The following is a 12,174-nucleotide window of genomic DNA, read 5'->3' on the forward strand; positions in this document are numbered from 1 at the left end:
TGACCGAAACGCGATCCTCTGCTCGCTATGCGATGCTTGCAAGTGTTGTGTACGTCGGTGCACTTACGTGCGATGGGTCGACTTCTAGCTTTAGCTATCAGTCTTGTTCCGTGTTTTCCTCGAGGTGGAACATTTTAGTGCGATTTTATTTATTATTTATATATTGTTGCATTTAATAATGCATGAAGGCCGAGATGCTCTGGAACACACGAGTCTTTATCAACGAGCTGGTATTCAATTTTTTTTCTAAATTATAATAATGCCAATTAGTTGTAATTAATACAATAAATTTAGAGTGAAACTTGGAAATTTTAATGTGGAAATGAAATGAAGTTGATTTTTAATAACTAGAATAAAATGAAAAAAATAATAATATTACTATGAACATGTTAATTAATTGACTTCAGTATTTTGTACTCTACAAAATACAAATTTTTCAATAAAAATTTAAATATTAATTCCTGCACTGGATTAAGTACACACCGACTATGTTGTAAATGAAATTACATACTTATATTTTTCAATAACTGAGATATTAATTTGATTGTAAAATGCGTATAATTAATTAGAAAATGAATATGTGGTAGGGTAAAAGCCTGAATTTTAAATATGACGCTATAAAAAAATTACTGAAAAATTTTCACTTCTTTTTATGCTATGTGGTGGTATTACATATATATATAACATAATTTTTGTTATTGTACAATGCTAAATCCAACGAAAATACACGAAGAAAAATAAGGATAAAAAATTTGCCAATTTTTATTGATGTCGACTAAACTTGAAATAGACCGACGAGTCTCCAAAAATTGTTATGCTGTACTACAACTATTACTATGTTCTTAAAATTAACCAATAATCTTAATAAAAATGATTCTTGTCTATAGTAATAATTTAAGTGTAAAATAATAAGTTTTTGGAGACTCATCGACTTGTTTCAAGTTTGCTTGGCAGCCCAATAAAAATTGTTAGATTTTTTATTCTCATTTTTCTTCAAATATAATACTTGTACAACAATTCTAGTAAATAGACCATGGAATTGTCGTTCTAGTAAATAGAATTTTAGTACATTAATTGCCATTTTTTATTGTCTCAGGGTAGCAGGTAGTACACGCGGAAAAAGGGCTTAAGAAATGAACGAATTTTTATTATGCTGTCGACGAAACTTGAAACAAGGAGTTGAGTCGCCAAAAATTATTATGCTACACCACAAAAATATTATACACTCAAAACATTGACAAATGATAATGAATATTATTTGTCTAAATTAGGAATTATAGTGGAAAATAAAAAAATGATAATATATAAAGTATAATATAAAAAGTATAATAATTTTTTGACGACTCAACTTCCTGTTCCAAGTTTGTTCGACAGTATAATAAAAATTCATACATTTTTTGTCTCCATTTTTCTCCGTGTAAGAACCATAAAGGCATACAGAAAAAAAAAGTATTTCTTGGCGCGAGAAATTTCTTATTGCATTGTAAATTGAAAACTAAAATTTTCTCATAACGAGAAATAATTTCTGGGCACAACAAATTTTTTCTCGCCCCAAAAAATTTTTGCTTTTTCTACACGGAAAAAAATAAACTTTAAAAATTAGTGTTTGAAATTATAACCCGGATCCCGGGTGTCAATATGGGCAATTTTAACATTCCAAATAATAAATTTTATAATACGTGTCGTCAATTTTCTAAGTATCAGTTACGATTTTTAATTTCTTGAAGTTTTAATTTTTCATACCTAGAAATCGTTTTTTTCTGTGTATAAAAAAAACTTCAAAATTTATAGTCTATAAATTTTATATTAAAAAACAAAAAAGTACATCGATTAGCAGAAAATTTTCATACGCTCTTCTGCCTCTTTAACAGTATCTCTTGCTAGGAAACACCCTTGTGGCATCCGTAACTCGATATTATAAATTATATATTTTTTAGGGTTCTAAATATTCTAAAGAGTATAAATAAATATTTATTTTTACATGATGTTGACGAAAGTCACGTAAATAATAAAATAAAATAAAGACTCAATAATCACCCTGTTAATAATCGGGCCTTTAATCTTTAGTATTAATTTCTTTGAAGTGAAAATTACTAACTAATTTAGTTTATTTTTACATCTAACAATAATTTATGAAATTAAATTTTTTATTTAATTACAAAATTATTTTTCTTCTAACTAAATAATTGTGGTTTAAAAAAAACATTAAAAGCCAATGATATATTAATATTTTTAATTTCAATATCAAACTAATTTTGCTGAGGAATTTTTCTTCTTGACTAAATTTTTATAAAAGCTATAGAGAATTTGGGGTGAAGCCAAACTCCCTTTTACCGTGACAAAACTCTCTACAGATTCTGTCGTGCATTGGTAAAGCAATTATTCTTCAGCGCGTTTAATCCATTTTTGCATGCGGTCCTCTTCATTCGGTCTTCTCTTCCATTCAAATGAATTAGTATTTGGTATAATATATATATAGTCATATATATTAAATGTGTAGTCTATACCAACAGACGTACAATCGCACAACCAATGCCGATTCCTATTGTCCCTTTTCAGTATTTACTTTGATGAAACGAATTGGATTTAAAAAAATTCTTCTCACGCAACTGACGTTTAATCGAACACCCCTCAACTTTCATTATTTCGTGAATTCAACTTACCAATGAGTATCTATTCATTCCAAACAATTTTTTAATAATCAATATTCAGATATTCTCATCATTAAAAATTTTTTTTCAATTCATTAAATTGCAGCTATTTTTTTTTTTAATTATCTTTAATTTTCTTTAAAAAGAAAAAGTTAATAAATTTTCTATTTTTAGTAAAAATAAATTACTTTTGTCAATTTCAGTTGTAAAATATCATTTTTTATGACGTAAAAAATGATGTAATATAAAAAAGTGAAATATAATATTTTATTTAATAAAAGAGAATAAAAATATTAAAAAATTTATTTAACAGACAGTGATGATAGTGATGCAGAAGGAGGACTTGGAAATGTCAGCCGACTGATTATACGTCCGCCAGGACACAGTGGTAAAGCAAAAAAAGGTCATTTGTGCTTTGATGCAGCCTTTGAAACTGGAAACTTGGGAAGAGTGGACCTAGTTTCTGAATATGAGTATGATCTGTTCATTAGACCGGATACATGTAGTCCACGTTTACGTCTGTGGTTTAATTTTACCGTTGACAATGTTCGTGCCGACCAACGTGTTATATTTAATATTGTTAACATATCAAAAAGTCGTAATTTATTTCGTGACGGTATGACACCGTTGGTTAAAAGTACCAGTAAGCCAAGATGGCAAAGAATACCACGTCGACAAGTTTATTATTACAAATCACCGCAGCATCAAAATCATCATGTACTAACATTTGCATTTAATTTTGATCGTGAAGACGATGTTTATCAATTTTCACTGTCATATCCTTACTCTTACTCGCGTTATCTTGGTCATCTTGATAATCTCTGTACAAAATGTTCATCAGTTAAACGTGAAACGTTGGCGTCATCAATTCAAAAACGTAAAGTTGAAATGATAACAATTGGATCAAATGTTGAAGAGCGTCAACGAAGAGTTGTTGCTGTGTTAAGTCGCGTACATCCTGGTGAATCTCCATCATCATTTGTCTGTCAAGGTTTAATGGATTTTTTAGTAAGCGCACATCCTATCGCTCAAGTTTTACGCGATTATGTTGTTTTTAAAATAATACCCATGCTCAATCCTGATGGAGTTTTTTTAGGAAACTACAGGTAATAAAATTTTTTTTTTCTTGACTATGTTCATTCGCTATCTAATTATCTAGTTTTTATATAAAATTGGAAAAGTTGGATTGAATTTGAATGAAAAAAAGTTATTATGTCAGCGAGTGCGATCTATGATAAGAATAATGTGAAACTCTGTTGTTTACATTAGATCAACACTGATGGGAGTCGATTTAAATCGAGCTTGGAATAGAATTTCAGATTGGATTCATCCTACTTTATCAGCGACACGTACACTCTTAGAGTCGTTAGATAAAAATTCTAATGCACCACTTGATTGCGTTATAGATTTACATGCTCATACTAATGCCAATGGATTGTTTGTATATGGAAATACTTATGATGACGTCTATAGGTAAGATTGTATGAAATTTTACTTTGTCTATTAATATTCTTTATTAATTTTAAATATTTCTGATACTTAAATTCCAAATCAAAATTTATTTTAAAATTATAATAAAGTTATTTTAAAAATAAAATAATTTAGTTAATAAATTACGGAATAAAAAGTTCTACGACTATTATTTATGTATCACTGTTAAAAATTTTTCTTATTTTTGAGGATGTCATTGGAATTCTAAGAAATTTGATATATCGATTGTCCATATAATTTAGAAAATTAAAGTATAGTCTTTAATAAAAATATAATGAAGCTATTTAAAAATATACGTTCTATGTGATTTATAAAGATTTTGAGTTTGATTTTAATTCAAAAAATTTTTTAAATCCAAACTAAATTTTTTTTAAAAACCTTAATTAATTTTTGATAATTTTAAGTTTATTAAAATGTTGCTATTTAAAATTAATTGTCTTGTGGATATACTAGTATATTAAAAAAACAATTTTTCGAAATAAAATACATTATGATTTTAAGCTTTGTATTTATGACTTGGAAATATACTCAGAAAATAAGGAATCCTTGGGTCAAAAAATTTTTTCTCGCCCTAAGAAAATTTTCGTTTTTAATTTATAATGCACAAAATTTTTTAGAGCAAGTAAACATTTTTGCGCCTTCAAATCCTTTTTTTTTCTGTGTATTGTAAGTAATGTAAAGAGCAAGTATATAAAGTTAATTTATGATCATATTTATGTTATATATTTTCGACTGATTTGAACTTGTTGATAATTTCAAGTAATTTGCTTCACATTTCAAGAAAAATTTTGAACCGTAAGACATGAAATTATGTAGTAGAATGAGATAATTTTTTTTCAAACGTTAATTAGTTATTAATACACACAGAAAAATTTTTACTAAAAATTATCCAAAAGTTTGATATTGTACGGACATGTGGTAAATATCTAAATTTTACCCATGCACATTGTAAAATATACTACTTAAAAACATGTAAATGAAGTGCAATTTCGAGTAATAGCATAGTAAAAATTTAGTTACCAGCTAGATGTCCTTACAGTACCAAATTTTATGGGTAATTTTTACTCAAAAATTATTTGCGTGTACTTGGAAATTTTTTAAGACTATCATGAAATTCCATAAAAATACAATAAAAGAAATGATGATTTACTAGAAATTTTTTACAAAATTTTTAGTGAATTCAAGAAAATTTTTTACTTCAATGCCATAAAATTATAGCTCATGTATTTTTAATATTTGTGTGCGTCCGTCTAAAATGTATGAATACAAAATTATCAAATATTACATCTATAACACAATATTTTTGCATATATTACCATAGTTAGTTACTGACTATATAAATTTAATTGAATGGTTTCCAAAATTAGATCATAAATTCTAGGATGTTGTGTTTTTGCTTGTCAGTTATGAAAGTAAACATTTAATTTATCAATATTAATTTCATATTAAAATTTGCTATATATCCACGATGAAACGACATATATTTAAGATAAATATATTATACATTTGATCGTTATGATTTATATTATACATAATATAATTAACTAAATTTAATTTGTATTCATTAATATAATTAATTACTCGTCACCAAAAATATCAAATTATTTTTATCAAGTTATTTAACAATGAATTTACATTTATATTGATTTTAACATATTGAAATAATTTAATCTGAAATAAAAGTATGTCTAAACTAGTGCTGCCAGCCTTTCAGGTACGAAAGACACATCGTTCTTCCAAAGCTCTTGGCTCAACATACAGAAGACTACAATCCAGACAATACAATGTACAATCAGGATCCCCATAAATCTGGTACAGCACGTCGTTTTCTATGCTCAATTCTCAGTGAACACGTAAATTGTTATACAATTCAAGTTTCTATGTACGGTTATTATCGTAAAGGTTCGCCGGAGTTACTTCCTTATACCGAAGAAAGCTGTATCCTTTTTTCGAAAATAAAAAGTAAAAGCCTTATTCATATTCTATAGCTCATGATATAACAGAGCTTACACAAATATGTGCATATATATTTGCAATAAATTTAAATTTTAAAAAAAGTGTAACGGATTTTATTAAAAAAATCTTTTCTTAACCAGAACATCGTTTGGAAAATTTTTGATTTAGATTACAGGGTAGGACGTAACCTAGCCCGTGTCCTCATGGAGTATTACAAGCTGACAGGATTAATACCCTCGGGACTACCCGACCAGCCGTCGAACAAACGGGGACGTCAATCCAGACAGAGGTATCGGCAACCCCGGGATCCACGACCCCGGACAGCTCGAACGCCTGCGCCTTTGCATCTTGCAAGCATTCACGAGTAAGTATATATTTATATAACCATCATATCATATATTATCCCCTAGGAACTTTACCTACCTCATACTATTCTATAATAAACCATATCAAACGATTACCCACTCATATATATTTCAATTCTTCCACTCTTCAATCCCTTAATACTTTCAACGAATCTTCAATACGACATCCAGATTTAATAATATCATCCTGATACTCTGGGCTTTATTTAAATCTCTCGCTGAATTTCATATCCGATATTTAATATTTTTTATTTATAATGAAAATGCAAGACTTGTATTATTGAATAGGTATTTCACGGAAGACTTTCCAGAATTACCGACGGGTTCTCGGTACCGATCAATGAGCGGGACTAGGATGAATGTTGGGCCAGATACTGCAAGTGCTATTGGCACGACAAGTGGTAAGAACCAAAGCTACAGGTATCGCAGCCCAGGAGCTGGACCAGTCGACGCCACCAAGTCTAACGTCCTTATGATGACGCAAGGACATCATGTAGAACCACGTTTAGCTATTATCGACTTTAATCAGCTGACAAGAGGCGGTTTGGATCGTGCAACGGGAAAAAATCGCGCTAAAATACCAAGAAAATCTCCAGACCGTTTGTCTAAATTTAGACGATAATTTTCCTTCTCATTCTCTTACCGATACTTTTTACTCCAATAAAAATATAAAATGAATTTTTAAAATTTATGTTATCGCTCTTTGCGTTGTACAATTTAAATGACATACTGTTGATTAAAATGATCAATTTAATTTAATTTATATGTAATTTTAAAAATGCCACGCCTTAAAAAGAGCCGGGATAATAATTCACATGATAAAATACACGCTCGGCCCCACCCCTTTAAACTTCCGCTGCACTAGTTGATGTACTTTCTTTGTGTCCTTTTATCATTATTTATAATTTTTTAATTCACTTATTGCTTATTTTAACGTCAATTACACTATTCAATATCTACTACAACATTAATTAAATAATTCATTTAAATCATAAAAAAAAACAACTGAAATTTTAACTTACCGGCTCTGCCAATAATGTAAAGTAAAAAAATTGTTAGTTCAATAATATATATCAACTTAAACAATAAATAATTTTTATTCAACTAAAATGATAACGATTTATAAAAAAAAAAAAAAAAAACATGTAAACAAGTAATTAAATGAAAAAATCTACGATCATAATGAGTCATGATAAAAATCATACCTGTACGAAACCGTAGAAGTTGCTGATGGCACGTGCAGTAGTAATCGTGTAAATAAAATAATTTACACCTGTTCGAACTTTCTTGCGCGGTCAGACACCCTCGCGGATATATATATATATATATATGTATATATAAAAAGGGTTAAAACCAGCTAATCTCTTTTGCTATTATTATTATTGCTATTATTTTTAGATCTATATGTAAGTATTTACACTCTACAATGTATACTCTATAAGCGCATACTACGTTATACTACGACAAGTACACATATACATATACAGAAATGTATTAACGTATATAATAATACAATGATGGCACAAAAACGTGTGACCGGTTTAATAAAACGCGATAAAACGCACACGTCGTTTTGTTGATGTTACTATTATATTAATTATTAATGAATAATATTATTAATAATGTTGATGATAATACATACATATGGTATAATACATATACATATATCTATTGTTATACCGGTGATTATATAATAATAATCAACACGAATTATTAATAGAACGAATTCGTAATGTAATCAAAAATGAACTAAAAACGTAAATAAATGAAACTAGCGAAAGAAGGGAGCAGACAAGCGGCCAGTAGCTTCTATCCCTGGACTCGACGAAACTGGGCTCGATGCTGCTACTTCTCGATCATGACCAAAAGGGGTGGTTTTCATCCGCCCTTCTCTCTTTCTCTCTCTTGCTCAACATCAACGGTGTGTTAAAGCTCCTGCTTTACTCTAGATAGGGGAACTAGATTGTGTGTGTTTTTTTTTGTGTGTGGTGAACACTGTGGCTCCCTCTGCGATCCGGGAGATGCATAAGCGATTCTACTACAACCTACAACCACCCTCTACTCACTCAGTTACTCGCTTACTCGCTCACTCACTCTTTGGACACCCTCGATAGTCCTGGGACGTGTTGGGGTTGGCCGAGAGCAGGGCGGTGGTCGTTGAACTGCTGTATATATAGTTTATATATCTGCGTGGATCTTGGTGCGCGAATTCCGAATTCAAGGCTATCTCAGTCTATCTCAATGAAAAGCTTCATCTGACTATCTTTCTCTGTTATCCTTTCACGTATATCCTCTCGCAATTTATCTGTCTGTCTTGCTCCTGCCGCTATCGTGTGCTAGAGTGTTTCATCCCCTTGTTGAATTCGCTACTCATACATTTATACACACATATTTATACATATATACTATACTATAGCCCATATACCCTGTACTATTGCATTTTCGCAAGCAACCCCCTTGTCTTTCACTTCCCCTTGTCTACGTGTTTTTGCACGAATCACGTCGCTTAGCAGCGGGAGTGGCTGCTGCGACGACGAGAAGCAGTGTAGAAACGGCACAAACGGTAGAGACGACTACGACTATGACTACGAGGACTATAACGATCAAGTCTATTCCCCTTTAACATCCAAAATGTAAACCCTTGTTTGTCTGTTTCGATTATTTTAACGAATGAACGAATGAACGGATGGACGGACGAATGCATGAACGAACGAGCTCTATTGAGTTTGTAATAATAAACTTATGGTATTTCATTTTTTAAAATTTATGTATATGCTTCTTCTGTGCTTACGAAAGTTACGATTAAAACTGAAGAACAACTTTAATTAATTGAAGTTTCATTGAAATTTACTGCTTTATTTTTAGGATCTAATGAAAACGATGTTAAGTTTCAATTTCAGAGGATCTTTTTAGTATGAGGTTGTAATCTATCAGATAAAGAGAAATTCAAAACAATAGATACAATATTTTATGGGAATAATTTTCATTACGTGTTCAAAAAAGATTTGTGTAATATTTATCATGAGAACGACATCTGTACCCATTATAGGAACCATTCCTACTATATTGTGGATCTCATTTCTTTATATAAAATATGGGTGTTGTTCCCATACGAAAAGTAAAAAAATTCTCTTTTATTGTGGGAATCATTCGTAAATTAATATTGAAGCATATTCCTATACAAATATAGGAAAGGATGTCATGAAAAATGGGATTTATTCTCATGTTTACATAGGAAACATTCCTATGTTTGAATATGATTAATTCCTGTTTAAGCAGAGGAATCATTCTGATAAAGTATGGGAATAATTTCAACAACTCAAAAGCTATATAATATTAGACTTATTTCCATAATAATGAACACTTTTTCTCGAAAGTGCGAGAGTGAATAATCCTGAGCAACCAATCCTATAACCATGGAGAGATGCTTGTTCCTATTGTCCTTGATAAGAGCCGTTCCCATAACTTTCTATATGTAGTTATAAGTGACAATTTTGAAGTACTATTAAATAATTATAGTCTGGTACAATTCAAAGAGAGCAAGTAATTAACAACGTTGTAAGAAAAAGTGAACATCAAAATCTGTCTAGACGTTTTGTTAGTTTATAGAGACCTAACTGCCAATAAATTTCATCACATTCGATATAAAAAGTTGAATATCACATATTTGATAGTTTAAAAGTTGCCAGGGCTGACGATCGGAATAATCTTGACTCATATTGATTATTTGACAACTATTGGCAACTGAGTTTTGGCCCAAGCTATTCAACTCTACTAGAATCAAATCTTGGCAACTGATTGTTGGCCTAAGCTTTTGGTTCTATTGTACAATCAAGCAATAATAAAGCATCCAGTTATAATTGTGTGAAAAATGTATTTGTTTCAATTTCAGTGAATGCTTGTATAGCTGTAAAATTAATGATAAATTACTATTTGATGTCGAATTTTAGGTTTAGACAACCTGTAAAATGAATTGTACACGCTAAAAAAAAAGTGGTAAGACTTGCTATCTTAACGAAGTAAGTATTCCCATTCTCACATTTTAATGATTCTCATTCTTTTATTAATATTAAAGAACGAGAATTTTAACTTTAACTAACTTAACTTTTCCTTTTTTTTTAACGCTAACTTTCCCTATCGGAGATGGCAAGCATTCTTATCTAGATGGTAACTATATTACTATCGAAGATGGTAACCATTCTTATCCGTGATGATAATCATTACTATCTTAGAAGGCACAGTAAAAAAATTTTTTAGGCATAAGAGATATTACTATCTAGATGGTAACTATTACTATCGGCAATAGTAATTATTACAATACGAGAAACGAATACTTAACATAAAAGCATGATAATTATTATCACATACACGATGGTAATTATTCCCTATCGCAAGATGGTGATAATTAACATTTTTTTTCAGCGTATATTCCTACACGCAACGAATTTTATAGTATTTTTTACATCAAAAATTTATTGAAAAATTACTATGCCACACAGTATAAAATATTGTGTTAAAATCAACACAGTTTGTGTGTTAGAAACGGTCCACACAATATTTGTGTTATTTTTCAACACAGACTATTTGTAATGAATTTCAACACAAAATTTGTGTTAAAATTTCAACACTTTTTTCGTATTGAGTTTTAATATAAGTAATACTTACTAAATGCTGATAGTATCGATTTTTATACTAGGTAACACTTTCAAAGTGTTGAACAGTAAATCGATTAAAAATTTTAAAGTAACACAGAGAATTGTGTTGATTTGACACAAAATCAACACAAAAAATTTAACACGGACCGTTTTTAACACAGATACACAACCATTCCATACTGTTCTCATGTTACTATGACATAGTAAATTTTCAATAAATTTTTGATGTAACAAATACTGTAAAATTCTCTGCGTGTAAACGTCAAAAACTAGCTCAATATTAGGACGAAAAAGGTAGGTGCATAGAAAATTAAGTACGCCATTCACATAATGAGGGCTGTTGAATATAACGTTATTATAAAATAATATTAAAGCTACAGAGATGAATAGCGAAAATGAACCTCAAACATCCCATTGCTAAAAAATTTTCACTCCTACGCTTAGGATCAATAGTATTACGTCTACAGTTTATATGAAACACTAAAAAAAGTATTAAAAAATTCAATACTACAAAAATATCATAATTTTTCGAATTTCAAGAACTCTTTGTCGGTTTTATTTGAGATTCGTGGAAAGCAAATCAAATTTTATGATTATTTTTGGTAATATTTTTGATACTGCACGTATGCTTATACGTTCATCTTAACATAATTAGAAATTTTTTAAAAATATGAGAAAAAAGATAATTACAAAAATTTTCTGATACAAAAGTCGCACCGTTTTATAACACTCAAACCAGATATAAAAAATCAAAATAATGGAGTCTGGTGTAAAATAATATTTCTTATAAACTTAAATTCAATTAATTGTTCTTAAATTTGGGAAGATATGGATCCAAGTTTAATTAATTCAAGGTGACCCTAGTAATACGTGTTCGAGCAACATTCTGAAGTAAGTATCTTGAGCAAGACCCCTGCTGCTAGTGTCTTTTTCTACGTATGTGTCTTTCGCAAGATTGTGTATCAAGAAACCTATGTCAAGATTTGTGTATGTCTTGCTCATGGCATTGTACGCAAAAATATTAAAGATATCTTGAACAATTGTTATAAGGTGCAA

The 12,174-nt window shown here is 29.8% G+C and overlaps 2 protein-coding genes across 3 annotated transcripts in view; one reads left to right on the top strand and one right to left on the bottom strand.

Annotated features, from left to right (window-relative positions):
* LOC103572233 (ELAV-like protein 1) overlaps positions 1-12,174 on the bottom strand; it is an 81,010-nt gene that overhangs the window by 61,504 nt on the left and 7,332 nt on the right. Inside the window, exon 1 of one of the 2 annotated variants that reach the window (XM_008550730.3) lies at positions 7,669-8,081. The exons of the other annotated variant lie outside the window; for it this stretch is intronic. The gene's annotated coding sequence lies outside the window, so the exon portion shown is untranslated. Of the gene's footprint in view, positions 1-7,668; positions 8,082-12,174 lie in introns of those variants that run through there. 2 annotated transcript variants of the gene reach the window in all.
* On the top strand, positions 33-7,085 carry LOC103572236 (cytosolic carboxypeptidase 6). Its single transcript, XM_008550748.2, has 7 exons — positions 33-49; positions 139-230; positions 2,965-3,757; positions 3,921-4,124; positions 5,857-6,080; positions 6,267-6,462; positions 6,752-7,085. Exons 1-7 carry the CDS (start codon positions 33-35, stop codon positions 7,083-7,085), a joined length of 1,860 nt encoding a protein of 619 aa, XP_008548970.2.

The sequence above is a fragment of the Microplitis demolitor genome, chromosome 7 (genome assembly GCF_026212275.2).
Source record: "Microplitis demolitor isolate Queensland-Clemson2020A chromosome 7, iyMicDemo2.1a, whole genome shotgun sequence".
Taxonomy (NCBI): Eukaryota; Metazoa; Arthropoda; class Insecta; order Hymenoptera; family Braconidae; genus Microplitis; species Microplitis demolitor.